Source organism: Coccinella septempunctata, chromosome 4 (assembly GCF_907165205.1).
Source record: "Coccinella septempunctata chromosome 4, icCocSept1.1, whole genome shotgun sequence".
NCBI lineage: Eukaryota > Metazoa > Arthropoda > Insecta > Coleoptera > Coccinellidae > Coccinella > Coccinella septempunctata.
In genome coordinates this window covers 5,896,936-5,916,887 of record NC_058192.1, presented here as the reverse complement: position 1 = coordinate 5,916,887, position 19,952 = coordinate 5,896,936, and the positions used below count along the sequence as shown (strand labels likewise).

Here is a 19,952-nt window from a genome sequence, read left to right as displayed (position 1 = left end):
AATGTTTATTTATTATTGAAATATACCGCTGTTTTAAATCTGATTCTATTTTGCCACCACAGCTGTGGAAAAATAGTCCTCATAAATAGATCGTGATCAATCCACTATATTACTTTTAAAAAATACATCGCTTTCGTTACATTTTTTCGTCGAAAGTCATATTTACATCTCATTATGTCTTTTCATGTTGCTTATGCGGGTATTTGTTTTTCTTCACCAACACTCGTAGCACCGGATGCAGCAGACGTAGTGTCATCTGGTTCTGGGGCACAAACCAAAGATGGATATCTCCTTTGGAGCTCTTGTCTGTATTTAGGATGGCTGAAAAAAATTCAATAAATTTCGTTCTTTTAATAATGATAGCCGTTAGAGAAATTACCTGATACCGTATACGATGGGGTTGTAAACTGCATTAGCTTTCGCGAAGAGCGAACACCAGATGGTAGCTAATGGACTTATTTTGGCACCTTCGAAAATGCCAGTGTAGTTCGTGACTAGGTATGGAGTCCATGCGAAAAACCATAAGGTTATAGTCATCAGGGCTATTTTGGCCAATTTACACTCCGCACTCGTCTGAGAAGCTTCAGATGACCTCAGTGACGCCACATTCATCTTTTTGGCTTGTTCTCTCATGGATTTTTCGTGAGCGGCCACAGCCTTGAATTAAAACCGTCGAATTTTTATGAGTTTCGTGAAAACCATGTTTCTATAGTTGAAATAACCATCGGCGTACATAGCTTACCTGCACGATAAACCAATATGAATAGATGATGGTGAAGAGGGGAAGGAAGTATACGAAGAATGAATAGACCAAAATGTAGCTCTTACTCAGCCACGATTGTGTGAGGTAATCAGTTCCGCAAGCGGTCATATTGCCCTCAGGTACGTACCTATAAAAAATGATATTTAAATAAAATCAGAAATATGAACTTATTCTCCATTAATTTTCTCAAATTTTGGTGTGCTATAGGCCCTAATAACCCTCATTTGGTTTGGGTTTTTCTCACTCTCACCTGTTCCATCCAAACATAGGTGCCGCTGTCCAAACACCAGCCATAGCCCAAATCAGCAAAATCCTGAGCATGGCCGTTTTCTTTGTCAGTGGTTTAGCACTCAATCCCTTAACAATAACATTATATCGATCGAGAGCGATGAAGGTCATGGTCCAGATGGATGCACAGCCAAATAACGAGCCAAACATACCATATAGTTCGCAGAAGAGTGGACCTATAACGAACAATGGAATCACAATGAGTGCGATGACGATGGTGTTGATTTTTCCTCACCTAATACCCATGTCTCATAGTAGCAGTTGATCACCATAGGAGCTGACATTGTAAACATCATCAGAAAGTCAGAAAAAGCCAAGTTCACTACCAGTAAGTTGGAAGGAGTCCGCAAAGATTTAGCGCCGCAAAAGATGTTTATGACCATGCCGTTGCCCATGACCGATACGAACCCAAGTACTCCTATGACGAACCCAAGGAGTCCGTGCCAAAGGGGGTTCATGGGTGGAAATTGATACCAGTGAGGGTGTACCATGTGGAGCATGTCAGGAAGGACCTTGTCTACGACTGTGAGATTACCGCCAAAGCCACCGCTTCGGTGAACGGACCATGGAAAGCTCGGTTCTCCCATCATAGACAATTATCCCTGAAAAAATCAAAACGCCTGGGAAACATCCGACACCTAGACAGTCAATAATTTTGATCAAAGCTTGATTGACGCCTTTGACGAAAGTCGTTTATGGCGTTAATTTTCTTGCAACATTGTAACTTCTAATTTTCTCTATCACAACTAAAATAACTTCTATATTTTTCAATTTCTAATCTTGTACCAAACCAATATGCAAAAAAGAGCCTCGAAAGAGAAAAAAGGAGATGGGGTAATAAAATTATAAGCACTGAAGGTTGAAAGCTAAAAAGCTCGTAGTAGTCTTATGACTACTCAAGTATTTTACGTTATGTACTTTATTTCAATATTTTTTCAGAGGAACCTTTCGCAAATCTAGGATGAAAATTCAGCGGTATACTCACTAGTCAATCACAGATGTTGAAAAACGGCAAAAGGGCAGAATTTCAGTCTGTTTACATGAAAAACTAGAATAAGGTAGTCCGCTAAGTTTTGCGTCTCAAACTTTACTGCAAATTGGCTTCTTTTTATAAGGAGATGTTCTTTATAAGGAATATTTGTAATTTAATAAGAATTAATCCTATGAATTTAACTTCTTAGAATTGCTAGGGATTCTTCAGAATTCAATATGGAAATTATTGCTTCGAAGTCTGAACTCTTCAAGGTCAAGAACGAGGGATTATTTTCATTACGCAGATCCTTTACCGAACCGTGCAAATTTTATATATTGACTGTGTATCCGAACTTTTCAATTTTTTGCCAAAAGTTATATTTCATTGAAGGTTTATACCATGCAAAATTCGAACAGTTTCAGTCAAAGGAAAGAAATTGTAATTGTATGGATCTAGATAGCATACGTATTTTGTGTACCCTAAAAAAAAAATGAAAATGTTCGTCTATTATGATGCGGAGAGAAATTTCTTGTGAATTTCGTAGAAAGAATATCACATTATGTTGGTTTCCCTCATTCCCACGACTCCTACGAAGATAAATTCTATGCGAAAGAACGAACTGGAGTGTGAAGGTTGCAAAATGGCGGATGCTCTATCTTGAAAACTTTCCATACAAATTGTCGACAAATTTTTCTCATGAATTTCCTTTTTCACAATTATCCTTGTTGAAGAGGCATCATCCTGGCTGGAAAGCACGATAGAATAAATACGCACATAGAGCGCAGTGCAGATATATTGTCTGCAAAATGTGAGTTAGAAGTAAGGTAAGAAAGCGAGTATAATAAAGTGGTGTGAAGGAACAATCAGAAATTTTTTATGAGTAGAAGACTGATATTTCGGCATATTCAGAAATTTTTTATTTCGTATGAATTCTCAGTCTTCATTGCGTATTGTAGTATTCACTACAAAAAATCAAATAATGCGCGTTCAAAAAAATTGCTCATTTAACTTTTTGAATATTTAATGCTTCATGGAATATTATATTCATGTTATTTTCTTTTTTCCTTATAAAACTTTCCAAATTTTCGAACAGAATTGTGGCCTAATTTTCGATTTGTAATTTATTATTTGTAAATCCCGCCGTCCAAAAATGGCAAGTTTCCTGTTAAAAACTCTATTCCTATTGGATATATCAAAGCGACGACAGCGTCCTCTATTGAACTAATTTTGATAGTACGCATGATCCAAAGCTCGCTGGCGTCCCTGTTCCCCTGTTCGGTGTTCGCAAAAGGAAGAAGTTCTTCCATTTTTGTTCTGCTCAGGTGTTGTGTTGTTTTGACTGTACTGCCGGTGTTCATCTTTGGTTTTAATTGTATATTTGGTAAGTACAAGATTTTTGCCCCAAATTTTCAACTGGACATCCATTTTTTCTGGAAACCGAGCATTTCTCTGATTATTCAATTGAAAACTTGGCTATTGATCGATTTCAAGCGGTATGTATATTTCGAGACGAATTCACTCAGAGCTCAAAATTGAAACGCAATTTCCGTAGTTCTTCCAAAGTAATCGTTATTCAAACATAATTTCACATTGCGGTACTAGAAAATTTTTTACGAATCTGATTATGAAAGTTTAAGGTTAGCATCATTTTTCCGACATGTTTAATTTAAAATCGATTTTATAAATGGCAAATTACTATTGATTTTACTTATTATTATAATGGCATTCAGAATCTTCTGAAATTGTTAACCCTTTTCTTCGCCAGCACGATGACGCTTCACGCTGTGATTTCAGTGCAATGACCTCTGAAGTCTGAATTTCTTGCATATCTAAGGTTTCATCGTATAATTCAATCGGTTCTAATTATCAACTGAAAGATTCGCTATTATGATAGTTCCTGGATTCGATGATAAACTCATTCGATTGTTCATGGACATGAAGTTTTTTAATACTTACCACATTTTTTCATAGATAAACAAAATGTCTGAAGAAGTATCAGCTGATCAAGTACAATCAAATGCTGGCGGTCCATCAGGTCCAAAGCAGGGTGGTCCACCTGGTGGCAGAGGTGGCGGCTTCAGAGGCCGTGGGGGTTTTGGTGGAGGAAGAGGTGGACCTAGAGGAGCACCAGGTCGTGGAGGTTTCATGAGGGGACGGTATGTTGGTTATCTGCTACTAATTCTGACTGATTCTTGATTTAATAACCCAGTCGATTGCTTATGATTATTATCATCAAACTATTTGCAGTGGAGGCCCTGGCGGACCTCGTGGAGGAGGTATGATGAGAGGAGCAGGCGGTAGAGGTGGTGGTGGCTTCAGAGGTCGTGGTGGTCCCGGAGGCGGTCGGTTTCCCCCAGGAGGTAATAACATTATGGAGATCTGTTCATTCCACCAACCATTGAGTTCTGACAAAATATTAATGATGTGTTGTGAAGGGCTTAAGTATAACCTCATTTTGTTGCAGGTCCTGGAGCTATATCAGAAGGTGGACCAGGTGGAGATAACAATGGCCAAGGGGGATATGGAGGTATGAGAGGAGGTCCACGAGGTGGAAGTGGTTTCCGTGGTGGTCGTGGTGGCCCTAGTGGTGGAAGTAGGGGAGGTCCCGGTGGTGGACGTGGAGGACCTGGAGGGCCACGAGGTGGACCAGGAGGGTTCCGTGGAGGTAGAGGTGGACCAGGTCTTGGTAGCCGTGGAGGACTTGGTGGTGGACCAAGAGGGGGTGGTAGAGGAGGAATGGGAATGAATGATAAGAGAGGACCACCTGGAGGTGGCATGGGCGGAGGTCCCGGTATCAAAAGGCCCAGATATGACAATGGTCAAACACAGAATGGATCTGGTGGTGGATACCAGTGAGTTTCAAGTCTTTTTGAACTGTTGTTTCTGCGAAATGTTGGTTAATGCTTAGGATTTATTGATTATTTTCATTGCAGGCAAGGATACCAAGCACCACAAAGTGGCAGTGGGTATGGATCCCAACAGAGTGGAGGGTACCAACAACAGTCATACCAACAACCACAATACGGAAATAGCCAGCAAAGTGGTGGTTATGGTAGTACAGGTGGTGGATACGGGGCACAAAATTCATACGATCAATCAGGTTATGCCACTGCTTCTTACCAGCAAGGTGGCGCCAGTGGTTATGGTCAAGATAACTCAGGATATGCTTCTGGAGGCTATGGAACAGCGCCGGTCGCCGATTACGGACAGTCCGGAGGGTACAACACCGGTGGTTACAACAGTCAGCAAGGTTACGATGACAGAAGTCAAGGTTATGCTTCCACAGGCTATGGTGAGTGGCAATATTAATAGATCCTTGTTAGATGGCCGTCATTCATTTCAACGAGTACAATGCCTGATACACAATTGAATAAATTCGTTGAAGTAATTGATTATGTGATTACTGTATTTCCATAAAAAAGTGGAATATTAATTTTTTAAAATAATTTTTTACCAAATAGATGATTTACAAATTACAAGGAGAATTCAATTATTTTATCCTATTCTCTTTTGGATGTTCAGTTTTTACTACTCTAAAAAGATATTTTTGTTGGATAAGTAACAAAAAGTATTTATGATATTGGAACAACAAAATAAGAAAATTGAAGTTGAAAAACAAAGTGAAACATTAAGAATATAAAGCAAAATTACAAATCACTTGAATATCCAATTAATTACAAAAGCGTGAAAAATAATTTTGACATCAACCCAAAGGTTACCACCAGTAGAAAATGCCTTTTATACAAGGAAAAATCTTACTAATACTTTGAAGCAGCCTTACTCTTTAAAGAGTCAAGGCCTTATATCTATCATTAATTGAGTTTCCCTATCCATATTTTCAGGTTCAGCAAACCAGGGTAGACGGTTCTAAAATATTTAAGTCGTTAATCCCAAAACACAGGGTTTTATTGCAATATTTGCAATTTTAAACATGAACAAGAATGGACGAAATTTAATTGATAACTTGGATAATTTTCCTTTTTCTTTTATTTATAGTCTATGTGTAGAAATAAGTGACAAGATGTGAAAGGACAAATTTTTCAAGAACAGATCTGAAATCGTTCGGATGGTGCACATTCTCGATCAGTATTTATTTTACTTCTGAAATGAGCCCACATAATTATCGTCTAAATAAGATTTTCAATGTGTACATAATTTACGTTAAAAGAATAAATTTTCCTTTTGTTGTGATACAAATCTTATTTTATAGAAGTAGTTATTTGATTTAATGTATACAAGTATTATTTAAACTGTAGAACTTTCATTTCTGCAAATCGAAATATGAATCAGACCTGAAAATTATCCAGCACCATTGTATAGACAGGATGAAAAATAAAATTGATTGATTTGAGAATACAATTATTGAATAAGAAATAACCCCGTTCAGCTTGGACATTCGAAAGCAAAAGAACGAAAAATATTAATTTTTTATGAAGTGTGATCATAAACTTTTTATTTGAATCGAATACTTCCCGCGCCTTCAAGTCACCAAAAAAGTCGAAACAAAAACTGCACAACAGTAATCAAGGTATGGAAGTTTTGATTGATATACAGGGTGTCCATTCAAAGTTTACGGAGAAATGTTTATTGGATCGGTTTCAAATTTTATACAAGGACATTTTGCAGATGAACCTTCCTTTGCAACAATTTATGATGTTTATGAACATCCCTGTATGAACTTAATCACATTTTTCAGTGTTTTTCAAATTCTATATTAATTTTATGTAGCATTCCTTCTAGCTGTGTTGAGTAGTTTCAGAATTCGCAAATCCTCGAAAATATTTCTAACAAGAAGGCTTGTTTGCCTAATGTCTTTTTACAAAATTTCAAACAGGTCTAATTTACATTTGTATATGAACTTCTAATCAGTACTTCCGATGGGACACCCTCAATAATATATTTTAGCATGTACTTTAAAATCTAAAGAAAACATGAGCAGTGAGAAAATTCAATAATATTCAAATCATTACCAGTTGCATTATGTAATATTCAACGCTCACTTCCTAAGCAAAATGACTAGTTTTTATGGGCTGTGGAAATGAAGAATTTCGATTGAGACAAAAATATTGTCAAAGTGCAAAGGCATGGAAAAATCTTGAAACAAGGACCAAATTATAAATGAGTATCTCCATGCAGTGAACAATTGCAATAATTTTTAAGTCACACATGAACTTCAATTTGAGTATTACGATGGGACAAAATACATACGCCTAGAACTATAATCAAATCATTCTTTGAGACGATTTGTAAAGACACAGGAGGATTTTCTGGAGTTAATGAATTTACATAAGAGGATATCAAAAAAAGGTTTCAGGAGAAAAAACAGTAATACTCATTCAATATCTTCTGGAAAAAATTATTGAAGAATGAAAAAAACTTATTCAAAAGTATTTTATCTGATAAAATACTATGTATCTTGAAGAAAAAGTAAGTATAAAGCAACGACTTAATACAGGGGGCTAGAAGCAATATCCGTTTATTCAAAGAATTTAAAGAAGCCCAAAATCCTATTAAGTCTTTGAGTTCCTTTACTATTTAATCAATTAGAAATTTATAAAATGTAGGTATATGTTTTGAATTAACTTGAAAAACGATGAAAAAACACTTTCTTACAAATATATTTTTGAAACAAATACCTACCGTTGAATTGACTAACTATATAAGATTTCTGTTGATGAAAAGTCATTCAGTGATACAAACTAAGAAGTGAACATGAAATAAAATTGAGAAAATCAAATATCTGATAAACTACATTGCTGGACCTACACATAATTACAAAGGCAAAAATCGGAAATAAATGCTTAGGTAATGTATCATTCAAATTGTTTTCACTGTGGTAAACCTTTATTATTTATTTTAAAAATCGAGAAATAGTTGTTGGCAATTTTGCATGTAGACGAACTTTCGAGCGATGCTATTTTGATACTTCTGCAAACACGATTCGAGTTTTAACAATGTTTTCTTTTCCTTTGCTGACGGTTTTTCGGAATGTGTTTTTAATTCGATTTTGATTTTTAGGTTGAACAAGAGTGTCCCGACTCTGGAGCCCGGAGCAGGGATGGAGGATGATCAGGGTAATTGATAACTATCTCTTTCAGGTTCAGTAAGTAATTTGATACTACCAAAATTGGGGAAATATTGGTATATTCATATTTGATATTCAACATCTGCCAATTGGGACAAATTTAAGAAATTGAAGAGTCAACTTGTTGCTACTACACATATTGTGGTGTATGGGTACACTCAAGTGTTACACAGCATTATTTACCTGGTTTTCTTAGAATCTTTTCAATGCTTCCTATCAAAAAAGCTCTTCCAAACTTGAGTAACAATAGGGGCAAAAATGATCTAACCGTACCGTAAGGAATAAAAAAAATTAAGGAAATAGTGGGTAAAGGACACATATTTGGTACATTTGAAAAAAATCATTTAAAATGCCTGAGGCTTGTTGACTGGAAACCAATTCTGGAATTTTTTGCCTTCAATTTCAGATTGAGTTAAATGAGTTTTTCTTTTTTTTTTTTCAAAAAATTCTCAGCTTTTTTCAGATGATGGTATTTTAGTACTATAGTACATACATACTACAAAACCCTTTTCGAACGAAACTCCTCTATGAAATGTATTGAACGAAAATATAGAGTACAACATTGAATTTTGTTTTTACTCATTTCTTACCTATTTTCTCCTTCGTTTTTGATATGCTAAGATTCTAAAAAAGTAAAGTATTCCCTTAAAATTAAACTTAATTATTATCCACAATTGCTGCATAAAGTGGTCATAATCTATCCATTTCCATCACTTGTGATTAATGAGCCATTTCAAAAATAATAGTGGATAAAGTATGATATTCTACTCCCGTATTATTCACTTGAATGATTTACAATGGGACGAAATCATCCGCTTGCTTATGAAAAATCCCATAATTGAAAATATACTATCATAACTTGACACACTGTGTCAGATCATTGATTAATTCCTTTTTTTTAACAACCACATGTAGGTTATTTTTATCTTTGATCTGTCGTTGAAGCTTCACTAAATCCATCTGATCAGCATCAGAGAATTTGAATAAAATTTGTTGTTTTTGTCGATCTCTGAATAGGGAAAACAAAGGTTAAGGAAGATATTAAAGTCTTGAAATAATATTTAAGTAATTTTATTTTTAAAATCTCCTTGAATTCAAGGTTTGCAAGTGAACAATCTTAGAAGATTATAAATTTCCATGTATACAATCTGGAAAATGGTAGGAAAATATTCCATAACAAAATTTACATCGCAATGCTAATCTTGTAGATGGTTAAAATGGCTTTTTTTGTTTAGGGAGAAACGCTAATCGCATTTAAATAAATAAATAAAACGCTTAACCTGAAATCTGTACATTCTTGAGAAACTGGAAATGAAAGATACGACTGTCAATTAGGTTGAAAATGATTTTCAACATTATAAGTACCAAAAAATGCGGATATTGTTCAAAACTAAACTTCTAATTTCTAGTGGCAGATTAACGTAATGTGAATGAGCAATTGTCGGAATATTGAACTGAAATTTTCGCCACTAACAAATGGTGTTGAAGTACATAATCAGAATTTCAATTTATGAATACGTTCTTGAAAAAACCTATTAAAAACTGAAATTATCTGTTTCAAAATAGACCTGCTATCTAATAATTAGTCCTATTGTCTGAAAATGTACTCCTATCATTTCTATCTTGTCAGTTGTCAGCAGGCCCATTGTGAATTCTTCTTGGTTTATTCATTATGCTTTAAGAGCTTTCATCAGACCATCAGTGGACATGGATTTTGGTCTTTCAATGGGTAAACCAAGGGCACGGTCCCAAACAAGGGAGGACAATACACCAAGAGCTCTGGATACTCCAAAGAGTACGGTGTAGTAGTTCATTTCTTTAAGACCATAATACTGAAAACAAAAATTGATATTACAGCAAACTATCTCAATTTAAATAGAATTGGAAGCAAGTGCGAGTGACCTACCTGCAAAAGTACACCGGAATGGGCATCTACATTAGGCCAGGGGTTCTTAACTTTGCCCAATTCCAAAAGTATTGGGGGCACAACTTTGTAGACGTTCGATACCAACTGAAAAATAAATTCAAATATTGATTGAGTTCCCTACAAAAATTGAATGCACTAACCTGGAATAAGGGATCATTGGGAAGATGTTTAAGAGCAAATTCTCTCTGACAGGTGTACCTAGGATCAGTCTTCCTTAGTACGGCATGTCCATAACCAGGTACAACCTGTCCAGACTTGAGAGTTTTCCAAATGAAATCTTTGAGTTGATCTTCAGTGGCTTTATCTCCAACCTGTTGTCGCAGCTTTTGCAACCAAACCAACACCTGCAATATTTAAACTGTAAACACTGAAGTTAATCGATGAACAAAAATGTCTACCTCTTGGTTTGCGAGACCGTGAAGTGGCCCGGCCAACCCATTCATACCAGCAGCGAAAGAAAGGTAAGGATCGCTTAGTGCAGACCCAACCAAATGCACTGTGTGAGCTGATACATTTCCACCTTCATGATCACTGTGAACAAAAGAAAATTCAAAACTTGAAAGGGCGCCTTCTACTTGCCAGCATACCTGTGAATTGTCAGGTATAGTCTCATTAGTTCAATGAATTCAGGGTTATCGTATCCCAACATGGTGGTGAAGTTATGACTCCAATCCTTGGATGTGTCGATAGCTCCAATGCCAGAGCCCTCTCTGAAGGTGTTCCTGTAAATGGTGGCTGCCACAACTGGTAGCTTTGCAATGAGATCCATAGCATCTTCATAGGTGTATTCCCAGTATTTTGACTTGTGGACGCCACTGGCGTATGCCTTAGCGAATTTACTCTCGCTGTTCAGTACGGTCATAGCTGCTGAGAGTTGAGACATTGGGTGAACATTTGATGGTAGGTTATTCAAGAGGGTGACCACATGGGATGGAAGTTCTGCGCGTTCAGCCCACTCCTTGGATATTGCTTTCACCTATAATTAATATACATAACTTACTCAAGTCCAACCTCTTCAGTCAACAGTTTTCTTACCTGTGCCTCAGTAGGTACATCTCCAGTTATCAAAAGCCAGAACAACCCTTCGGGAAGGGGTTCCTCACCACCAGGAGCTTTAGGGAGGAGCTTCTGGCATTCAGGGATACTGAAACCTCTGAACCTGATACCTTCATCAGGATCCAAAACTGAGGTCTCGCATACCAACCCCTTGATTCCACGCATACCTCCGTACATCATGTCGACTGTTACTTCACCTACTTTGGTGTTTCCATGGTTTTTTCGGAAATTTTTCACCCTTTCTTGTTCTTTGGGTATTTTTGCGGCGAGGATAGCTTTGAGATCGGTGGAGGCATCGCTAAGTTGGCGCAAGATACTTGATGCTTGGGAAAGTTTCTGTGAATAAGAAATGCCTCTTTTAGAACCTACTCAATATGACAAAGGAGTGATTTTCTGGTTAAGGTTCATGGTAAAAACTAACAACGTTCGGAATCTCTTCAGGCTTTCAGTTGAAGCCTGAAACGATGGGAGATATTTATTTAAATGTTTGAGATAGAAAGAAAAACTGAAATGAGAAAAGATATCGTAACATAAAATATTCTTTATACTCATGACATTTCGTGATGTGCTTTTCTCATTCCAGTTTTTCTTTGTATCGCATACAATGTTATTTCAAATTCCTGCCGTTTGGCATCCGCATATTAAATACTGAACCAATCGCTCTAGGAAATCGAAAAGGCCGGCGACCTTGGCAATGGCGGCTCTGCCATGAGAGCACATGAGCACGTGAACCCCCAAACAAAGTAACGTAAAATCAAATTTCCTCTCTTAACTAACCAATAAATTACCGTTCTTAAGTTACAATATTATTTTGTACCTATAGTACCTATAGTATCTATTTATGAATAAAATACGAACATGACCCAGCGACGAAGACTTAGCAGTGCTTTTCTCTACTCTTGCCGTCCACATACGTCGGTCGCACGTGCGAACGAGTGGGAGGGGTTTACGACGAATTGCTAGACAATTTTTATGAGCCGTCGGAGGGGGATGTACGCCGTTTTAACTGAAGCAGGAGCACAACTTCGCTGTGCACAAACGGTGAAATCTACGGAGATCACGTTCGGACTATTTATCCCTCGACACGCGACGTAATTCATTAGGTGAAGTAGAAATTATACGTTCATTGTTTGCATTATGAATGCTACAAAATTTGCTGTGGAATTTTTAAAACAAAATTTTAATTCTTTGAGTTATGAAGAAAAACTCCACGTTAAAAAAAATGGTAGACGAAAACCTGCACGGCATTACTTTTTTGCGCAGACAAATTTGAACAGTATAAAAACCGTTTTCCAATACAGCATTTAGATACAACAGTGGACGCATATCCATTTTTTGATAAAATTAGGTTGAAAACCAAATTATAGATTATTTACAGAAGACCTGATTTCAGAAATCTTAGCGGTGCTCTCAATTTGTTAAAACTTTTCATTAAAAATAACCTATTACTGATATTTTCTGCCACTTTTTCCCTACTTCAAATACTTGTGGCAATTCCGATGACGACAGCTGAAATAGAAAGAAGTTTTTCAACATTGAAGAGAATTAAGACTTTTTCAAGAAGTTCGATGAATGAAGAAAGACTTACGGCACTAGCGATGCTTTCTATAGAAAAAAATTTATTGAAAATTACAAAATTTTAACGATGTGGTTATAGATAAGTTCGCTGCAAAGAAGGAAAGAAGAATGGATTTCATTTTCAAACACTGTACAGAATGGTGAACAATTATGTAAATTCGTGAACCTTTCTCATTCAATAAAATCATTGGATTTTTTAATTTTGTGAACCTCTGCCTCTTAGGCCCACGAGCCGCCACTGGACCTTGGTACTTCGGCCTTTTATGTTCAGAATAGATATTCCCAAGGTGCTAGAATTTTTGTTGCATCCAAAAGTCGAAGGTTGATGAATATAGCTTTGGGGCGCCACGAATATTTTTTATTTACGCCTGTAGACGTGCTTCTCCTGTTAAAATTAGAACAAGAATTAGCTTTCTGGATGTATTCTCCACTTATATATAGAACATACGCAAATCTGGCGTGGACTTTTGAATTTTGACATTAATTATTATCGTTCAATTCGAATTCGGATAAACAAATTTCAGATGAACTGGGAACTATACAAATGATAGCGTGATAAAATTGACCTCCACTTGTGTTGCATTACACACATTACATGATGGTCTAAGTGAAAACTAATCGAAGGATTTACCATGATAAAATAATGGTATGATTACAGAAGACATACGAGTGGAAAGAGACGACAACGAACAGAATTTTGTAATACAAGGTGCTCATACGTACCACAGTTGAGAACCTCATTTTACTCGAACCACTTATAATAAATTGGAAAATGACATTTTGATGACGACCCTTATTTTTTTAACATTCTGTTCTGTGATTCGGAGGAAATGGGATCGGGACATGAATCATGAATTTTGCAGGAACCGTTATTTCACAGACATCCCAAGAAAAAACACTCTTTGATTCAATCTTCCTTAAATGAGCTCTTCAATAGGCACACGTTAGACCTTGAGGCTACAAACCTCATAAAAAAATCCACTTTCATTTTTTTAGCCTGTCTGTATTTGAGTACCTACTCTTATACCAGATTCAAATTATAACTCAGAAATTTAAACCATAGAGTAATAACTAATAACGAGCATTAAAAATTATTCAAATAAGCTATGGAATTTCAAGGTATAGTAAAAACAAAGAGCAACAACTCTTGTTACTCTTTGGTAAAAACATTTGAAAATCCTTAATTTTCCAATATAAAAAACATCATTCAAAGATATTTGTATTTTATTACAAGCGAGAAAGTATGTGCAGCATATAACCATGCCGTTTATTTTTAGAATCTTTGAGAGGCCAGTCCAGCCCTGTACTAAATCTGTCTTATAGTTTTTGATAATGACCGTGAATTTCAAGTGGTTACTTGACCTCGATTTCCTTTTCTTTTAGTGAACACATTTCAGGACTGGTGCATAAGAGAATTTCATTCCCGGGGTTAAATTTAAATATTGTGGTAACTTGTGGTCAACAAGTACAATGAGGCGGAGTAAAAGTACATCTATGATAATTATTCAACGAATTACGTAACATTTTTTACCGGTATATATCACCTTATCATCTATACTCTATACCTATAGCGTCAGAATGAAATACGTAAATAATACCTATCTGAATTCACACATGTGATCTAACAACGTAGGTACTCACGATCGAAATTACCTGGCATTATTCTTATCATTTTATCTTTGGGTATGTGAATAATTGCACAGCAATCTCCAATTATGAATGCTGATTAGTTCAACTTATCTCAAATAACTCTCATTTGAGAAGAATATACCTATATTTGACTCGAATAGTTTTCCGATAAAAGAGATGGATGTTTTTCAACGTCCTTTTTACCTGATATCCTCTCTCCTAGGGATAGGGTGTTCATGGAGAACAAAGTATTCCAGGTAGTAAGGCACGACAAAATACTACAGAAGGATAATAATGTTTATTCCCTGATCCTGAATTTCAATTTAGTTTTCTAGTAATATTTTCACTAATTATTAAACAGCAAGTCTACCTTTCACTAATCATATAAGGAACAATCGAAATTTGTATCGAAGCGAGTAACATTTTTTTCTAATGAACATAATCTGCACACTGCTTTCACCTACTTCTAATTGTTATATCACTTTTCAATATAAGTATGCTATATGAAATTTTAATGATTCTTTTTATGTCTGCAAGTATTTGTTTTCGAACTCATTAACTAATATAAGTGAACTGGATTTAACGCTTATCAGAAAATTAAGTGCGACATTTCATCGAAATGGCCAAAGTATTGGAAAATTCGTTTATCGTTAACACGCCCGCTTGATTGATGCTCGATGCAATATCATGTCGATTTTTTGAGGTCATACTGAACGTGTCCTTTACGTAATCTAGGATACTGAAGTGAATAAATAACAAATACATAGTTCGAACCATATTTTCCTAGCCCAGCCGGCGAATTTCGCTAAATAATGAATTGTTGGAATACCAATGAAACTCAATGAGAGTAGACACGTAGAATCCTTGGGCAAATAATAATGATAGCGTGCAGTACTTCATGTCTATTCTCATTATCTAAATTTGTACTATTATCTTCCTTTGTGACCTACAGAATCTTTTGTTAATAGGCTGGGACAAGGCTTAGTTTCAACTATCTACCATAGAGAACTTGTCTCTGCTATCTACTTTATTGAAGCTTGTGAAAACTTTTCCAATTTTTCTGTAGGGCGAATATTTCAGCAACAAGCACGAGGTTCATGTTTCCATGGACTTGAACTCTGGAATTCACAATATTCGACTCATTCGAGTCTTTCGTTAGATCCCCTTTCCGGGAGTTCTACAATATTTCTCGCAACTTTGTTCAGACTAAGATTCCCAGATACTAGTATATATGCTAGATAGACCCAATTTCAAATCATTTGAAAGAAGAATAATATTTATCAGATTTTCCGTTTTCCTTTCTCTGCAATTGAACATTCTTCACAACTTATAACAAATTGAATACGCTATCGTCAGTTTTTCCCCCATTTTAATTCATTTGGAATAGAACTAAAGTCAAGGTCTCCATATTCAACGATTCGGCAGACACTCAAGCCAGAAGTGGATCGTGTTGAATACCTCAAAATCAAGTTTATGGAAGCTATGCGGTGTAGATTTCCTCAAAGCATAAGGAAAATTGATTTTCTTTGTCACTAAATGAGTTAGTGGAATCACTGACTAATGTGAAAATGTTATTAAAAATCAAGACACGAAAATGCTGATACTGATACTGTTGCATTACTACAATTATATCATAAAGTAAATGAGACATCGTGACTGAAACTTTGTAACCTGGTTACGTATCTGATATCGAATGTAATTTATAGGTTAAACATTTAATTTTTGGACTCGCAGGTGACTGCGATCTGGATTATGTAATGGTTTTTAAAAACATGAACGAGGATTCGAAATTCGCAGAGGAGGAACTCTTTCCCATGAATCAAAAAATGAAGAAAAGGTGTTTTCTGAATGATTATGTTAAAATTATGATGGTGAGAATTTATTGGTCACTTACCCCACATTCAAGAAATTTGATGCCAGATCTGTGAAATAAAGTGGCCATTTTTATATAGGAGTTGTTTTGCAAAATATTGCTGGACTATTTTTCAGTCAAAGCACAACTATTCCCGCTTGACACGCAACCAACCAAAATGTTCACTTTTGAGCACCCACCTCTACTGAAACCGTTTCTCGGACCTTTGCCGACTTTGGTTCGGGACTTCGAGAATGAAATGGAAGACGATTAAAAAGTGATAAGGCTAATGATAATGTTTCGTAGTAAGGAATGTATAATAATTAATAGAATATTCATTAAGAAACATTCATACAAGTTTCTCATTTCCTATCCAGCTTTTTCTACAAAATGATTGATCGATTTGCATTTTTGAAAATTATTTTCAATTTTCAAAGGAACATACCTCTATCTTGTCATTTACACTTGACAGCTTCGCCTTGTTGACACTGACAGGACAGGTGACAAAAGTTACAAAATTGAAGGAATCGATTCGTTGCTTGTGGCGAAATTGATCGTGTTTTTTAGCATAACTTTCTGCTATTCTGCTTTCTGTTTCTTGGAGTTCACTTTTTATGAAGTCATCGACCTCATAAGCGGAACAATTCCAGAGAGGTGACTCACTAACATTTGGAAATACAATCAGTAGTAAAACGAACCTACCATCCAATAGCTGTTCAAGCGCTTATAAAAACTCAAGTTGTGATTCTCCACATAAGAAACCAGATGGAAACACTAATTTCTTGTGATACGTTTGTTGTCTTACCTCCTCATACAAAAAATGGAGTGGTTTTTGGAAAAAATTCAGATAGGCCAAATGGGGAGGTGCAGGAAGTTGTGTATTACCCTGCTTCTGAATCTTCAGATTCAGTTAAAGTGAGTTCGAAAATTATATCTTGGATTGATATATCTACAACTGGTAATTTGTTGTAGTGTACCTATATTGAAGTTGAATCAGGTGGGCCTACAAAAGCTGTTATTTTGAGTAAACCAAATTGGATGTGGGGTGCAGAAATGGGGGCAAATGAATGTGGAGTAGCCATTGGAAATGAAGCTATTTGGACAACTGACAATGAAGGAGATCATGATCCTTCTGTGAAAAGGCTCTTGGGAATGGATTTAGTTAGGTATGAATATTTTCTTTCTGTTTTAAAATGGTGGATGCGCTTTTTGCAGCATTGATTAACAATTTGATTCACCAATTTTTCTAATTATGAGTACTCTGAAAAACAGGTTGGGACTAGAAAGAAGTTCAGATGCTGAGGAGGCCTTAAAAGTTATAACAAGCCTTTTAGAGAAATATGGACAAGGAGGGCCTTGTTCTGTAAGTGATGAAGGTTTTTGTTACCACAATTCGTTCTTGATAGCTGATCCTAAAAATGCCTGGGTACTAGAAACATCAGGAAAACATTGGGTGGCACATCAAGTGAAAAGTAAGAGAAATCATTTTTTTGATTGTCAAAAATGAAAATTTCTACCTTCAGGTGGATTTTATAACATTTCTAATGTGATATCTATAACAACTAATATAGATAGAAAATCTGAAGGTATTGAAGAGTATGCTAAATCGAAAGGATTGTGGGATGGTCAGGTAACACAGAAACTACACACTACACTACACAATAATTTATATGTACAAGAAGAAATACGATGAAAAAATTTTAATTTCAGGGCGAGTTTAACTTTTGTGAAGCTTTTAGTGGTGATAAAAAACCAGGTGATGCAAGATATCTTGCAGGCAAAAAGCTTTTAGAGAAATTGACAAACTCAAATAATTTCAAAGAGGTAGATATGTTCAAAGTTTTACGTGACACTAATTCAGAAATTTGTCGACCTTGCACAGCCCCATTTCCAACTCAAGGAAGCCAGGTATGATCGATTAAATTGCAGTGCAATACAGAACATGAAAATCGCCTATTTACAGGTTTCTGTGCTCGGTGATAATAAGCCTAGCGTTCATTGGTTTACTGCAACACCTGATGCCTCTAACTCCGTATTTAAGCCTTTTGTTTTCACCCCTAATGCTAAAATATCAAAACATACTGTTTGTCCTGAGAATGATGTAAGTATAAAAAACATTAATAACAATAGAACATTTTGACTAAACTGAAACTATAAAATTTTAAAATGGATTCAACCAATCTGGTTTTTCATACTGATAAAAATGATAATAATATAGAAGAAGTTTATTACTTTATGATTTTCGCTTCTGGATTTCAATCTGTTGGTTTCTTTTTTCTTAGAAAATGGCACCACACACTCTCTATTCTTTACATTCAGAAGCTTTCAAAAAAGGCTCTGATGTGAAGGCACTGTTGAGGAATATGGAACTCAATTGTGTGAATGAACTAGAATCAGTATTAGAAAATGTCAAAGAAGACCTATCTGAATTGGATGAACTTCTGAAAGATTGTGTAGAAACAGAAGTTAAATTTTACCGTTAATTCGAAAGCAGGTATAAGTTGCATTGCAAGGGGAAGAGACACATTGGATTTTTTATTTACCAGGAATAATATATCATCATCTTTTATCAGAGTATAAATTTCTAATGTGTCCTTTTGAATTTGGCTCCAGTACAATATTATCTATGAAGAATGTAAGCTTAAACAGTTGCTTGATATTTCAATTTTTCATTCAGATTGGAGGTGAAAAACTAAATTGATTTGATCAGAGTTTTTCCAGCAACTCTCATATAAGTATAACATATTTAGAAATACGCTGAAATTTATTATATTACTGAAATATTATTAGAATGTTTTCTATTTATATCATAAACTTACTCATAATTTGCTGAGTAACAATTAATAAATAGAGCACAAATTTTACTGAAATGCAAAATTTTAAAAAAAGAACTGATGTTGACACAATAGAAAAGGCTCAATCACCACACTATAATTGAATTTAGGCTCTTCTTGTTCAGATGATTTTCTGAATATTAGATGTAGTCAAGTTTTGTGATGGAAAATTTTCAGAATGATAATAATTTGTTCATTTGAATATCTTGTGATTTGGTTAAGGTTAGTGTGACCATATTTAGTTGAATTTTTAAGTATTTTATATACTATTATTGTGATATTTTAAGACCATATTTTATTTTTGATAGGAAACAATATAAATTTTATTTATTTCATTAGTTGAGAGATAATTTATAGACATATTCCTTCATTTGGTTCTTATGGATTTGAGAATTGATGAATAATGTGAAATAATGTATGCACATCAATATGAACGTAACTACCACATACCTTATATCGTTTGAGAGTCCAATATAGGTACATGCTTAGTATTTTTATTTGCGATGGCAGTAAACATCATGTTTGAAGAGTTCAGATTGGATACATGATCTGAATTATGCGTATTTTACTTTAATTAATCAATTCGCTTGTATTGTCTCAGATGGCATGAATAAAAATTAATGAGAATATCTGTTGTTTTCTTCATTTCATGCTGGCTTGGACGTAGATGGATATTTTAGGCCCCACCTCCAGTATTCTCAGTGGCCCTCTTTCACAGATGTTCTGTAATTCTACAGATATTAAAGATTCTAACTGGTGGAGTCTACAGGTTCTTTCTGAACAAACTCCTTGACATGAAAGTTTAATATATCTGGTGCTCTTATTGTTTCAAAATTGTGGCGATCTGTTGTAATGTCTGCGGTGGGTCTGGTAAACAGTGTAATTGATGTGACATTGTAGACCAGATATTCAATTGGTCTGGAAAGTCAAAAGGTATTTCGTCGTGCATTTCATCCGCGTTGAACAC

The 19,952-nt window shown here is 35.5% G+C and overlaps 4 protein-coding genes and 1 long non-coding RNA gene across 6 annotated transcripts; 2 read left to right on the top strand and 3 right to left on the bottom strand.

Annotated features, from left to right (window-relative positions):
• Nucleotides 1-90: 90 nt before the first annotated feature.
• LOC123312477 (rhodopsin) lies at nucleotides 91-2,166 on the bottom strand. The gene is made up of 6 exons (XM_044896925.1): nucleotides 2,037-2,166; nucleotides 1,287-1,653; nucleotides 1,014-1,227; nucleotides 743-890; nucleotides 380-657; nucleotides 91-321 (listed from the first exon to the last, which is right to left on the bottom strand). The coding sequence occupies exons 2-6, from the start codon at nucleotides 1,639-1,641 to the stop codon at nucleotides 192-194; spliced, it is 1,125 nt and encodes a 374-aa protein (XP_044752860.1). The 5' UTR covers nucleotides 1,642-1,653; nucleotides 2,037-2,166; the 3' UTR covers nucleotides 91-191.
• Nucleotides 2,167-3,250: 1,084 nt separating this feature from the next.
• On the top strand, nucleotides 3,251-8,416 carry LOC123311548 (glycine-rich cell wall structural protein 1.0-like). Of its 2 annotated transcripts, none has more exons than XM_044895585.1 (6): nucleotides 3,251-3,405; nucleotides 3,996-4,180; nucleotides 4,272-4,384; nucleotides 4,489-4,876; nucleotides 4,958-5,316; nucleotides 8,043-8,416. In XM_044895585.1, exons 2-6 carry the CDS (start codon nucleotides 4,005-4,007, stop codon nucleotides 8,045-8,047), a joined length of 1,041 nt encoding a protein of 346 aa, XP_044751520.1. In that variant the 5' UTR covers nucleotides 3,251-3,405; nucleotides 3,996-4,004; the 3' UTR covers nucleotides 8,048-8,416. The 2 variants fall into 2 exon arrangements, with proteins under 2 accessions (XP_044751520.1, XP_044751519.1); XM_044895584.1 differs by lacking the exon at nucleotides 8,043-8,416 and adding an exon at nucleotides 5,867-6,378.
• Nucleotides 8,417-9,166: 750 nt separating this feature from the next.
• Nucleotides 9,167-16,382, bottom strand: LOC123310901 (probable citrate synthase 2, mitochondrial). Its single transcript, XM_044894589.1, has 7 exons — nucleotides 16,194-16,382; nucleotides 11,072-11,428; nucleotides 10,624-11,012; nucleotides 10,435-10,567; nucleotides 10,177-10,380; nucleotides 10,016-10,120; nucleotides 9,167-9,941 (listed from the first exon to the last, which is right to left on the bottom strand). The coding sequence occupies exons 1-7, from the start codon at nucleotides 16,239-16,241 to the stop codon at nucleotides 9,780-9,782; spliced, it is 1,398 nt and encodes a 465-aa protein (XP_044750524.1). The 5' UTR covers nucleotides 16,242-16,382; the 3' UTR covers nucleotides 9,167-9,779.
• LOC123310903 lies at nucleotides 14,584-15,852 on the bottom strand. The gene is made up of 2 exons (XR_006537409.1): nucleotides 15,299-15,852; nucleotides 14,584-15,245 (listed from the first exon to the last, which is right to left on the bottom strand). It is a non-coding gene; the product is annotated as an uncharacterized LOC123310903 (long non-coding RNA).
• A 269-nt stretch (nucleotides 16,383-16,651) lies between the features above and the next one.
• On the top strand, nucleotides 16,652-19,612 carry LOC123310902 (secernin-3). The gene is made up of 7 exons (XM_044894590.1): nucleotides 16,652-17,066; nucleotides 17,124-17,317; nucleotides 17,424-17,623; nucleotides 17,675-17,781; nucleotides 17,862-18,059; nucleotides 18,115-18,252; nucleotides 18,434-19,612. Exons 1-7 carry the CDS (start codon nucleotides 16,917-16,919, stop codon nucleotides 18,632-18,634), a joined length of 1,188 nt encoding a protein of 395 aa, XP_044750525.1. The 5' UTR covers nucleotides 16,652-16,916; the 3' UTR covers nucleotides 18,635-19,612.
• The last annotated feature ends 340 nt before the right edge of the window (nucleotides 19,613-19,952 follow it).